The sequence below is a fragment of the Carcharhinus amblyrhynchos genome, chromosome 11, assembly GCF_965287045.1.
Source record: "Carcharhinus amblyrhynchos chromosome 11, sCarAmb.v2.hapA, whole genome shotgun sequence".
NCBI lineage: Eukaryota > Metazoa > Chordata > Chondrichthyes > Carcharhiniformes > Carcharhinidae > Carcharhinus > Carcharhinus amblyrhynchos.
This window is the reverse complement of record NC_137334.1, coordinates 94,198,041-94,212,103: the sequence shown is the minus strand read 5'-3', so window position 1 is coordinate 94,212,103 and position 14,063 is coordinate 94,198,041. Positions and strand designations below refer to the sequence as shown.

Here is a 14,063-nt window from a genome sequence, read left to right as displayed (position 1 = left end):
GCCCCTTCTTTCCATCCAATAGAATCGGGGGGGCGGAGCGGATGCAAATATTCCTTTAAATGAACAGCGCGCGGCCGGGATCCGGCACTCGGAGCAGATCCCGGAGCGGATCCACATCATCCAGATCCCCGTCCTCCAGCGGAGCAGATCTCCATCCTCCCGATCCCCGTCCTCCAGCGGAGCAGATCTCCATCATCCCGATCCCCATCCTCCCGATCCCCATCCTCCAGCGGAGCAGATCCCGGTCCCCATCCTCCAGCGGAGCAGATCCCCATCCTCCAGCGGAGCAGATCCCGATCCCCGTCCTCCAGCGGAGCAGATCCCACGGTGAAGCGGATCCCCGGTGATCGGAGTGATCATGTCCTCAGTGCGGGCTGGCTCTCTGCGGGCGGGCGGGCTCCGGTCGGTGACCCTGCGGCAGGTGCCCCGCAGCTTCCCGGTGGCTCCGGCCGCGTTCCGGGGGGAGACTCCGCGGGTTGACATCGACCCGGAGCTGCGGCTGGCCCGGGACCGGGAGAAGGAGCAGATCAAAGGGCTCAACAACAAGTTCTCCGAAGTGATCAGCCGGGTGAGAGCGACCCTCAAATACCCTGAATATACCCTGAATATACCCCCCTCCCCAAATACCCTGAATATACCCCCCTCCCCAAATACCCTGAATATACCCCCCTCCTCAAATACCCCCTCCCCAAATACCCTGAATATACCCCCCTCCCCAAATACCCTGAATATACCCCCCTCCCCAAATACCCTGAATATACCCCCCTCCTCAAATACCCCCTCCCCAAATACCCTGAATGTACCCAAAAAACCCCCCCTCTCCAAATATTCCCAAACTTGATCCTAAATACCTCCTAAACCCTGCATAGAGACCACCAAATACTCAAAATATTCTAAATATACCCCAAAGCCTAAATACCACCTAAACCCCTATACCCCCTCCCTCGATACCCCTCAAATACTCTAAATATACCCCCTACACCCCCTCCATAAATACCCCCAAAACCCCTAAACATAACCCCCAAATACCCTAAATACCCCCAAATACTCTTCCCCAAACCTGACCCGAAATACCCCCTCCCTAAGTAGCCCCAAAATCCTAAATATAAATCCCTATATTCCATCCCTAAAAGGCATAAATATTCTCCAAACCTAATCTTAAATACTCCCAAAACCCCAAACCCAATACCTCCTCCCTGAATACACCCAACCCAACCCATCCCTAAACCTCAATACCCCCTAAACACCAACACACAAAACTCCAAATACCCTTAAATACCCAAAACTGAGAATAAATACCCCAAAACAACGACCCTGACTCTGCCACAAAACCTATGACCCCAAATGCCCCCCCGCGGGCCCTCGTCTGGCACCAAATGCCCCCCCGCAGGCCCCCGTCTGGCGCCAAATGCCCCTCTCTCTCTCTCTCTCTCCACTCTGTCTGAGACAGTTGCACTGGGTGTACCTGGACCATGCCCTGATGGATGCCCAGGTCAGAAGCCTGTGCTGTGCCTGCTGTAAGGTGTCGGGTTATTTCCTGCTGGTCTGTTTTGGTGCTAAGGATCACCATTTGTTGATGTGATGGAGGAAGTCTAGGGATCAGTTTTGTATCTGTTGTTTGGTTTAGGTGCGTAAACTGGAGCAGGAGAACCAGGTGCTGGAGACACGATGGGAACTTCTGCAACAGACAGACACGTACAAATCCAACGCTGACAAAATAGTCAACATGGTTTGCAACAAGCTGAAGCAACAGCTGACTGACCTGGAGAGGGAGCGAGAGCGCCTGAAGGGTCAGATCACACAAACACAGCAAATGGTCGAAGATTTCAAAGGGAAGTATGAGGATGAGATTAACTCCCGCACGGCACTGGAGAATGAATTTGTGATCCTTAAAAAGGTTAGTAGATAATTGAAGGATGTAAAGGGAATGGTCTGGGTGCATAGTCCCAGAGAGATAATTACAGAGAAATTAGCTTGCCGTGCCTTGAATTCATGATTGTTCCTCAGCATCGGATCTCCCACCTGAACAGAGTCCAAGGGCAGTTGTCAATTCATTTTAAATCTTTTTTCAAGATAACTCTTTGGGTTTTAAAAGAAGTGGCTGCAGAGATGGTGGATGTGCCGCTTGTAATCATAGAACCCCCACAGTGCAGAAGGAGGCCATTCAGCCCATCGAGCCGACAACAATGCCACCCAGACCTGTCGCCATAACCCTATGCATTTACCCTGCTCATCTCCTGACACTGAGGGGTAATTTAGCACAGCCAGTCAACCTAACCTGCATGAGGGATTGGAAAACCATAAATATAACACCTCAATTCAAGAAAGGAGGGCGACAGAAAGGAAACTCTCGCCCAGTTAGATTAACGTTTGTCTTTGGGAAAATACTGCAAGCTATTACTTAGGGAGATATAGCAGGAAGTTTAGAAGATTATGATACTAAATCATAATGGTTTTAATCGTACTTGACAAATTTCTGAACTATTTGAGGGTGTGACAAGCAGCATGGATAAAGGGGGACCTGTAGATGTGGGGCAAAGTTTATTTATTAATCACAAGTAAAGCTTACATTAACAGTGCAATGAAGTTACTGTGAAATTCCCCTAGTTGTCACAGTCCGGCGCCTGTCCGGGTCAATGCACCTAACTAGCATGTCTTTCACATGTGGGTGGAAACCGACTCATCCAGAGGAGACCCACACAGACATGGAGTTAATTCACACTCCCGCCATGAACTGATTGAATGGTGGAATGGGCTGGATGGGCTTCTCCCATTTCCAAGTTCCTATAGGGATCAGGAAGAGTTTATTCTGGGTGGGGAAAGGTGGGACTTTCCTCTGCAGCAGAATCCACTGATTCTGCCTGACCTCCAAGCCTCTTGATCATCTTCACTTGTTCATCCAAGTAGTGAGTCCCCAGGAAGTCACACAGCTGAGGGTCGGTGTTCCCGGAGGAGAGTTTGAGCAGATCCAGCAGACTCTGGTTCACATTCTTCTCCATCTGCAGAGCTCTCTCTGCGTTGCCTCCAGACCATTGCTCCACTCATCCTGCCCTGGCTTCTTGACATCCTCCAGGATGACTTTACCTGCTATTGGCTCGGACTTTTCTGGCCAAATCTTTCAAACGTTTTGGGGAATGAGTGCTGGAGGCGAGGCTCACACTGTCACACGGGCAGGGTACAGTCAGAAACAAGCTGTCAGCACCAGGAATCCCGAGATCGGGGTATCCCTTCTAAAGATCCTGATAACCCATTTTTAAAAAATGAAGGATTCCCCTCCCTCCCCCCCCACAACCCCTGACACGTACATAGGCAATCCACCCCCTCCCCCCCCACACACCCCCATAGCTGAGGAGAAGGCTCCCTAAAAGGGCCCAACTTGCATTACCCCCAGGCAGCCTGGTATTCCGCTGTGGGGCAATGCCAGTGTAGTGCCAGGGGATGACATTATTTCCCTGGGGGTCTGTACCTACCCATGTGCCCCTGAGGGCTTCCCCACCCACTTCACGATTTTAAAAAGTGTTGTAACCCTCACTCACATCACGTCAAACTGGCAAGGGGGGGCGGAGGGGGCAATTTCCCAATGGGGGGGGTGGGCGGGTGTTAGCGATGCCGGTTAATATGTATTGAAAAGGAGGTTTGTGACCTTCCTAGGCAGGAATCTGGCAGGGACAATCCCGATCCGAGATCTCACCGGCGAGGGGGCAGGGAGAATCCCGATCCGAGATCTCGCCGGCGAGGGGGCAGGGAGAATCCCGATCCGAGATCTCGCCGGGAGGTTCTCCATTTCTGACCCCCCGGGACTTTGCGCCCGTGTTTACACTCGCTGCAAAATCAAAACCAACGCATAGACTCAACTCCGAGGAAACCATTACATCTGATCAATATTTTGTAACTCATTCTTTGGGTGTGGATGTCACAGCAAGGTCAGCATTTATTGCCCGTCCCTAATTGCCCCTTGAGAAGGTGGTGGTGAGCTGCCTCCATGAACCTGCTGCAGGCCATCTGGTGTAGGTACACCCTCAGTGCTGTCAGGGAGGGAGTTCCAGGATTTTGACCCAGTGACAGTGAAGGAACGGTGATATATTCCCAAGTCAGGATGCTGAGTGACTTGGAGGGGAACCTCCAGGTGGGGGTGTTCCCAGGTATCTGCTGCGCTTGTCCTTCTAGATGGAGGTTGCAGGTTTGGAAGGTGCTACCTAAGAAACCTTGAGTTACGACAGTATATCTTGTAGATGGTACACACATCTGTACTGTTTCAGTGGTGGACGGAATGAAAGTTTACGGTGGTAGATTGGGTGATAATCCAGTGGAGTTGCTTTGTCCTGGATGGTGTTGAGTTTTGTTATTGGAGCTGTGCCCATTCAGACGAGTGGATATCACCCTCCTGACCTATGTCAGTGGTGAAGAGGTTTGGAGACTCGGATGATGAACCAGTGCCTGAAGCGTTCCCAGGCTGGGATCTGCTCCTGTGACCGCAGTATTAATGCAATGGGTCCTGGTGAGTTTCTGGGCAGTGGTGAACCCCAGATGTTGGGAGCGGGGGATTTGACAGTTGTTGGGGGCTAGTAAATGTGTCCTTTGATTTCACGTAGCAGATTGTGCACACTGACAGGCAAGGCCACTGCAGTCTGGGCTGGTTACACAGAGTGGGCAGTAAAAGCTGGAGCCCAGATTAAATACTGGAAAGAGAGCGATGGTCATCGAAACAATTAGAAAAGAGAGTTCAAAAAGAGTGGCTTTGAATCTAGATACACAAGAGGGCTTAGGGTCTGGATTGATTCAGATGGAGGTGCGGCTGGGTTCTGGGTGGTATGGGTGGGGGGGGTTGTTCTGGGTGGGTCCTGGGGGGGGGAGGGGAGCGTTCTGGGAGGGGGGGGTCGTTCTGGGTGGGTTCTGGGAGGGGGGGTCGTTCTGGGTGGGTTCTGGGAGTGGGGGGGCGCGTTCTGGGTGGGTTCTGAGTACATAGAGGTGGTTTCTCGGGAGGGGGTTCTGGGAGGATAGAGGTGGTTTCTTGGGGGGGTTCTGGGTACAATGCTGAAGGGAGACAGTTTGTGATTTGAGAGTAATTGATGACCTGTGCAGAGTTCAGACATCCTGATATCAGATTCAAGTTCAAAACAATGCTTCAGCTAACGTCTCTGATTATTTTTTGGTCCAAAATGATTTTACCAGGAAGTGGATGATGCCTATTTCCAAAAGGTGGAACTGGAATCAAAGCTGGAATATCTGACCAATCTCATCGAGTTCCTGAAACTTCTTTATGCAGAGGTACTTCCATCACATTTAATCTGCTCGTCTGTGGGTGCAATCCCTCTCACCCAACCAGATATGGAGAATATCTCAACAGAGTTGTTGAGATCAGGAATGCACTGCCTGAAGGGGCCTTAGAAACAGATATCCAACCCCGTGCTGTACCTGACATGGGAGTGTTTGATGGGGACAGTGTAGAGGGAGCTTTACCCTGTATCTAACCCCGTGCTGTACCTGTCCTGGGAGTGTTTGACGGGGACAGTGTAGAGGGAGCTTTACTCTGTATCTAACCCCGTGCTGTACCTGTCCTGGGAGTGTTTGATGGGGACAGTGGAGGGGGAGCTTTGGTAAGTGTAAAATTAACTGGTGTGAATCTGATGGGCTTTGTGTGATGTGCGGTTACAGGAAATCCAGGAGCTTCAGTCACAGATTCAAAGCACTGCCGTTACTCTGAAAGTCAACAACAGCCGGCGACTGGACATGAAACAAATGATTGAAGATATAAAAAAGCAGCACGCTGAGGTTGCTGCCCGGAACAAGGCTGAAGCAGAGACCTGGTGTCAGAATAAGGTATAAGAACAAGAGAACTAGGAGCAGGAGTCGGCCATCTGGCCCTTCGAGCCTGCTCTGCCACTCAATAAGATCATGGCTGATCTTTTTGTGGACTCAGCTCCACTTACCCGCCCGCTCACCATAACCTTTAATTCCTTTACTGTTCAAAAATTTATCTATCCTTCTCTTGAAAACATTCAATGAAGTAGCCTCAACTGGGCAGGGAATTACACAGATTCACAACGCTTTGTGTGAGGATGTTCCTCCTCAACTCAGTCCTAAATCTGCTTCCCCTTATTTTGAGGCCATGCCTCCTAGTTCTAGTTTCACCTGCCAGTGGACACAGCTTCCCTGCTTCTATCTTATCCATTCCCTTCATAATCTTATATGTTTCCATAAGATCTCCCCTCATTCTTCTGAATTCCAGTGAGTGTAGCCCCAGTCTACTCTGTCTCTCCTCATAAGCCAACCCTCTCAATTCCAGAATCAACCTGGTGAATCTCCTCTGACCCCCTCCAGTGCCAGTATATCCTTTCTCAAATAAGAGACCAAAACTGTACACAGTGCTTCAGGTGTGGCTTCACCAGCACCTTATACAGCTGTAACATAACCTCGCTGTTTTTAAACTCCATCCCTCTGGCAATGAAGGACAAAATTCCATTTGCCGCCTTCATTACCTGCTGTACCTGCAAACCAACTCCTTGTGATCACCTGCATTTGTCTACCTCCTTTTTTAAACAGTGGCGTCACATCTGCTGTTTTCCAATCTCCAGGAACCACCCCAGAGTCCAGTGAATTTTGGTAAATTACCTCTGATATACAGAGTGAGGAACATGCAAACTCAGACCCAGCTAGGTAAAACTGGAGAAGAATCTCCTGCTCTCCACTGCCTCAACAAGGAGGAGTGAATTTCTGTAGCGCCTTTCACAACCTCAGGACATTGCAGTCAATCAATTGTGTTTACTCAGACTCTGAGAATCCTTCACTCTCCTTGGGTTCTCACAGTCAATCACTCAGTGTCACTCTCTCTATCACTGTTGAATAGGGTGTCAGACAGGTCAGGTCGGAGTTGCTGATATCTGCTCTGCTTCTTCACAGTTACTGGAACTGGAGAATGATAAATCCTGCCAGAATGATGAGCTCAGAAATGCAAAGAACGACTTAGCTGATCTTAATCGCCACCTGCAGAGGCTGAGATCAGAAACGGACGCCTTACAAAACCAGGTAAGAATTTGACTCTGAGCAGGGTTAAAAGGTGAGGCAGTGACACTGTCCGCGGCTCAACTAATAATGTAACACCCCAACTGGAGACCCCCATGAGAACGGACTACAACGGGAGTTAGGTATGGAGCAAATTCTAAATTATTAAATGATATCCAACCCTATCCTGGGAGGGTTTGTTGATGGAGGAGGGTGTTGAATGGGGGTGGGGTGGGGTGGGGGAGCGGGAGGGGAGAGGGGGGACTGGACCCCACTTCCCCAGTCTGAATCCTGGCAGGCAACACGAGATTTGCCACCCCAACCCTCCCACTATTGGTCAATCCTGAGTGTCCCTCCTTCCCACAACTGATTGGACAGCCAGCAAATTCTACCTCACGTAATTGGATCATCTTTAACACTTTGAGCCAATCATCAATCTCTTCAAGAATAAACAAAAAGTGTCAATTGAAAATGGGAGAAACTCGTTTCCCGTTTTAAAGATGAGGAAACATCTTACCAGGCAGAGAGGATAAGAGCGGGGTGGATAAACGCGAGGGAGTGGAATGGAACCGTAGTACAGTGGTTAGCGCTGCTGCTTCACGGTGCCATGGACCTGGATTCGAATCCCGGCTCGGGTCACTGTCTGTGTGGAGTCTGTGTGTTTTCCCCCAGTACCTGCCTGGGTTTCCTCCCACAGTCTGAAAGATGTGCTAGTTAGGTGAATTAGCCTGAACAGGCACCGGAGTGTGGCAACCAGGGGAATTTCACAGTAACTTCATTGCAGTGTTAATGTAAACCTCACTTGTGACTAATAATAAACTTTAACTTTAAACTAATTTGATTGCACAGAGCCAGCACATCATGAAGGGCAGAATGGCCTCCCTCTGTGCTCTAAGATTCCTTGACTTTGAATTTGCTCATAGCTGCATGCAGGAGATTAACTCCTGGAAAGGCCAGGAAACTCCTGGAGAATTGGGAATCCTCTAATGGGGATGTTATTCTCTCACAGCGAGCGTCACTGGAGTCGACCATCGGGGATACTGAAGACCGTGGACAGATGGCCATCAATGAAGCCAAGAAGCGGATCAGCCAATTGCAGGACAGTATCCGTAAGGCCAAGACGGAGATGGTGGAGCAGATGCGTGAACACCAGGAGCTGCTGAACGCCACAATGGCGCTGAACATGGAGATCGCCACCTACAGGAAGCTGCTGGATGGCGAGGAGGAAAGGTAAATGCATACCACCAAAAAAATGGATCGGTTCCAGAATGTTCTCCACCTTCCCTGTGGTTGGGTGAGGTGGGCAGAAACTTGGCAAATGGAATTCAATGTGGGAAATTGTGAGATTGGAATAAAGGATGAGAAGGTGGATTATTATTTAAATGGAGAGAGGCTGCAGAAAGCTGGAGAACAAAGGAACTCGGGAGGGGGGCCTTGTTCCTGAAACCCAGGAAGCAGAGAGGTTCAGGAGGTAATAGGAAAGGCAAATGGAATGCTGGCTTTTATTTCAAGGGGCTGGAATATAAAAGAACATAAGAAATAGGAGCAGGAGTAGGCCATCTGGCCCCTCGAGCCTGCCCCGCCATTCAATAAGATCATGGCTGATCTGTCGTGTCTCAGTTCCACATTCCCGCCCTCTCCCCATAACCCTTAATCCCCTCACTTATCAAAAACCCATCAACCCGCGTCTTAAAAATATTTAGCGAGGCAGCCTCCACCACTTCAACGGGCAGAGAATTCCAGAGATTCACCACCCTTTGAGTGAAGAAGTTCCTCCTCAACTCCGTTCTAAACCGCCCCCCACTTTATCTTGAGGCTGTGCCCCCTAGTCCTACTGTCCTTTCTGAGCGGGAAGAGTCTCTCCACCTGTATCCTATCCATCCCATTCATCATCTTATACGTCTCAATGAGATCTCCCCTCATTCTTCTAAACTCTAACGAGTACAAGCCTAGTTTATTCAGCCTCTCATAGATCAACCCCCTCAACTCTGGTAAAGTGGTGATGTACAAGATACAAGTGAGGCCACATTTACAACACCGTTTATATTATCTTTGGACGTTTACTAGATGGTCCTGGGTATGGAGGGACTGCCAAATGAGGGAAGATTAAACAGGTTGGGTCTGTTCCCCTTGGAGTTGAGAAGAATGAGAAGGGATTTGATTGAAACATAGAAGATTTTCAACAGGTTAGACAGGGTAAATATCAGCAGAATGTCCCCACTCAGGGGAGAGTGTGGGACCAGAGGGCAGAGTCACAGAATAGGGAGGGAGGGGGGACTGATTTAAGATGGATTTGAGGAAGAATTTCTTCTGAGTGGAGAATCTTTGGAATTCTTCCCCGCAGGAAGCTGTGGGGTTCAAATCCTTGAACAATTCCAAGCTGAGATTAACAGGTTTGTAACCAGTCGGGGAATTAGAGTTTTGGAGATAAGGTAGGAGAGTGGATTTAGTGAGTGTTAGACCAGCCATGAATTTATTAAACGGTGGAGCAGGTTCAAAGGGCGGAATGGCCTCCTCCTCTTCCGATGTTCTATGTTTTGTGTCTCGGAGAGCTTTACAACAAGAACAAAGAAAATTCCAGCACAGGAACAGGCCCTTCAGCCCTCCAAGCCTGCACTGACCACATTTCCTGACTGAACTAAAACCCCCTACCCTTCCGGGGACCATATCCTCCCATTCCCATCCTATTCATGGATTTGTCCAGACACCCCTTAAAACTCACTCGTATCCACTTCCACTCCCTCCCCCGGCAGCGAGTTCCAGGCACCCACCACCCTCTGTGTAAAAAAAAACTTGCCTTGTACATCTCCTTTAAACCTTGCCCCTCGCACCTTAAACCTGTGCCCCCGAGTAATTAACTCTTCCACCCTGGGAGAAAGCTTGGTGAAGATCTTGTATTGTTCAGAGTTACTGCAGCTAATCTAGGAATCCTGGCAGCTGGTTTATGCACAGCAAGATTGGCAGGCAATGGAGTAGTAGTATTGTCACTGGATTAGTAATCCAAACACCCAGGGTAATGTTCTGGGGACCTGGGTTCGAATCCCACCACAGCAACTGCTGAAATTTGAATTTTAGGAAAAATCAGGAATTAAGAATCTGCTGATGACCATGAAACCATTGTTGGAAAAACCCATCTGGTTCCCTAATGCCCTTTAGGAATGGAAATCTGCCGTCTTTACCCGGTCTGGCCGACATGTGACTCCAAAATCACAGCAATCTGGTTGACTCTCAACTCCCCTTGGAAATGGCCAAATGGGACACACAATTCTGGGGCAATTAGGGATGGGCAACAAACGCTGGCCCAGCCAGTGAGAGCCACATCCCATAAATTAATTTAAATAAAAAGGTCCCACCAACAACAATAAAGTAATCAGTGAAATCTATTTTCAAAGTCGATGTTGCTGGAGGGATGGGTATTTTCTGGGACATAATGGACATTTTTTTACCGATACGAGTTGAAACAATCGCAGAGGGTAATGATCCTCGGCTGCCCGAGCAATAACCTCTGTGCATGAACGAACCCGAAGCGTGTTGTGTTCGGCTGAACGTTATCTCATTGTGGATCATTGGTTCTGTTGCAGAGATGGAGCTCCGACCACTGGAACCATAACCCGAGTGGTCAACTCCTCATCCGTCCCAAACCGGACGCTACAAAGGAGACAATCGAAGTTCGGTAAGAGGAAAATGTTCGACAGCAGCTTTCAAAAGTAGGAAAGGAACCTGAAAGGATTGAAAAGAGTGTGGGGTGGGATGGGGAGGGGTGGGCCACCAGAACTTGAGGCTCTAATAAGTCTTCAGAGGCAGAAGTCCCTTCACCAAAATCCCTTTTCTATTTACAATTCTGACCGCATTACAGAGTGCTCGCAGTCAGCAGTCTACCTACGGGAGTGCCAGAGGAACTGACACTCCCATTGAATAGAAGGAAAAGACTCTCTGATTGGTCCATCAATTGATTCCTTAATTAGAGAGTGATAGTCCAATAGGCTGAGCTCAGTGGTCTGATTGGCTGCCATAATGACTTCAATCAAGACAACTGTTATAAAGATGATAAAAGGGACAAGGAGAAACTGGAAAAGGTGAAAAAATGCTTTGTTAAAGAGAAAGAATAAACAGACTGGAGGAAAAGAGAAGGCTGAGGCCACCTGATAGAAACTTAAAAATGACGGAGGATTGGACAGAGTTCTGGGTGGAGAAAGTATTTCCGCTTGTGTGAGTGTAGTAGCCAGGAGAGTCACTAATAAATCCAGGAAGTAATTCAGGATAAACTCCTTTTCCCAGAGGGTGGAGGAGGATGTGGAACTCACTCCCGCAGGAAGTGGTTAAGATGAATATTATCGAAACATTGAAGAGGATAAGTCTGAGTGAGAGAGAGAAAGGAATGGGAAGGGGTGGTGATGTGAGGGGGTGGAAGGAGGACTGAGGTGACACAGAAACAGCTGGGCGAATAGGCTGCTTCTGTCAATTCCCACACAATTCTTAAAACATTTCTGTCCCTTTTATCTCCCAAAAGGAGCAGAGATTGCGATATCGCTTCTCTCTCAAGGAAAACATTGGCTCCGAGGAAAGTGAGAGGAGATCCAGGTTTGGGGGGAAAGGGATGGGATGACAGCTCAACTTGTCCAATCTCAGAGCCTGTGCCTGGTGGGTTTTATATCGCACCCAGATCCCTCCCGGCAGACTCGGGGTGGGGGGGATTGGGCTGGGGGACTGGGAGAGATTTCTTTTTAATATAACCACTGGAGTTTACAAGATGATTTAACACAGTGGATGCTGATTGGTTGTTTCCCCTGGTTGGGGAATCTGCACAGTTTCCGAATCGGGGGGAGGGTCTCTCATTGACGACGGAGGTGAGGAGGAACCTCTTCCCTCTGAGGGCGGTTAATCTGTGAAATTCTCTCTCCCAGAGAGGAGGCGATGGCCTAATGGTATTATCACTGGAGTATTAATGCAGAAACTCAGCTAACGTTCTGAGGGACCCGGGTTCGAATCCCGCCACGGCAGATCATGGAATTTGATTTCAATAAAAAATGTCTGGAATTAAGAATCTACTGATGACCATTGTCGATTGTCAGAAAAACCCATCTGGTTCACGAATGTCCTTTAGGGAAGGAAATCTGCCGTCCTTACCCAGTCTGGCCTACCTGTGACTCCAGAGACACAGCAATGTGGTTGATTCTCAACTGCCTTCGGGCAACAAGGGATGGGCAATAAATAGCGGCCCAGCCAGTGACACCCCCGTCCCCCGAATGAATACAATAATCAGATGACCTTTCACTTTTGGGGTTTAAGCTATTGTCCAATGGAATTGGAAAGTTGCTGCCCACATGACCCTCAGTGTCAAATCGGATTGGTTCGTGTCAGCCCCGTTACCTTGAGTTGAACTCCGGTTAACGTTTCCTCTCAGACAAGGGGCAGGATTTTCCACCCCCCCTCCCCCAAGCGGAATTTACCAGTCCTGCCGATGGTGACCACCCCCCATGAGGAGGGGGGGGCGGCGGAAATCCCCTCCAAGGGATATGATGGGGAGAGATAAAGAAGTGGATGATTTACCTGCATTCCTGGGAAAAAACCCATAATAACCAAACTTCTGCTCTTTTTTTTAAGTGGCTTAAGTTCACAGTTTGAAAGAGATGAAGATAAGAATCCATCCTCTCTGCTGGATCAGACCATCAGTAAACACAGTGAAAACACACTCTCCAGATCATCGATACCAATAACCATCAGATTGCAGAGACAGGAAACGACGTTGCTGCAACATTCTTTCAGTAAACTCTAACAAACTGTTTAATGTAACACATGGTTAATCACTCACTATCTTCACTATCCTTGCCTCTTTTATTTAATCCAACACTGCTCTATTCTGTCCTCTATCTCACTAGAACTCAAAAACACCTCGTCCCACACTCCCTCTCCCCCTCAGTCCCACACTCCCTCAGTCCCACACTCCCTCTCTCCCTCTCCCCCTCAGTCCCACACACCCTGTCTCTCTGATATTGAAACCGTGACTCTCGATTTCAGAGCCACTGCTAAATCATTGTGACCCAGGGCCTCAGACTGTGGGACCACCACCACCCCCCGCCCCCCCACCACCCCCCACCCCCCCACTCTCCCACCTCAGATACTGGGACCCGACCCTCCCCCACCCGTCTCCCCTCCCTCGCCCACTTTCTCCCCCTCCCTCGCTCCCCTCAGTCTGTCAGACTCCTATCCAGCTCTGACCCTCCCTGTTGGTGTACGCTTGGTGCCATCTTTTGAATGGGATGTTATTCCCCTCGACTTTATTGGGATTCTCTGCACTCTGGGCCTCACTCTTTGCGATATTTTTGTTGGTGAAATGTTTATGACTGGGAATATATTTATAATGTTGCTGGGAATTGTGTAATAAAGGATTTTTAAAAAGCTCTCTGTAGTTCTCAATGATCAGAGTTTGCAGTGGACAGTGACCCCCTCCTCACACTGGCACTGGTCAGCACTGAGCACCCAGTCCCTCTCTGCACAGACAAACACTTTGACCAAATGTTTTGACCAAATACTTTGGGCAGGTTTGAAAGGAGATGTACGAGGCAGATTTTTTACACAGAGGGTGGTGGGTGCCTGGAACTCGTTGCTGGGGGAGGGAGTGGAAGTAGATACAGTAGTGAGTTTTAAGTCTTGACAAATACATGAATAGGATGGGAATAGAGGGATCTGGTGCCCGGGAGGGTAGGAAGTTTTAGTTCAGTCGGGCAGCATGGTCAGTACAGGCCTGGAGGGCTGTAATTTTCTTTGTTCTTTGACCCTCGCAGTCTGGAGCTGTGAATGGAGATGGTCAAAGCTCCATCCTCTCTCCTGTCCGGGAATCTCTCCCTGTCCGGGAATCTCTCCTGTCCTCGCTGCCTGGCGCATGACTGAAGCTCAACCAATCCGAATTCACCTCCCTCCCAAATAGGGTCCTTGGCTGGGACTCTAACCCGGATTTTCTGGCTCAGAGTCGGGGCACTGCCCACCGACAGTCTGGGTTATTTCCCAAAGGCTTCACCATGCCAATGTCTCAGCTGGTGATTCTCCAGTTCACTGCCAAC

General features: G+C 49.2%; 1 protein-coding gene across 1 annotated transcript; it reads left to right on the top strand.

The window, feature by feature from the left end:
* Window positions 1–210: 210 nt before the first annotated feature.
* Window positions 211–13,080, top strand: LOC145350361 (keratin, type II cytoskeletal 8-like). The gene is made up of 9 exons (XM_080199601.1): window positions 211–244; window positions 291–568; window positions 1,628–1,897; window positions 5,173–5,268; window positions 5,656–5,820; window positions 6,901–7,026; window positions 8,012–8,232; window positions 10,584–10,675; window positions 12,607–13,080. Exons 2-9 carry the CDS (start codon window positions 359–361, stop codon window positions 12,612–12,614), a joined length of 1,188 nt encoding a protein of 395 aa, XP_080055727.1. The 5' UTR covers window positions 211–244; window positions 291–358; the 3' UTR covers window positions 12,615–13,080.
* Window positions 13,081–14,063: the final 983 nt, after the last annotated feature.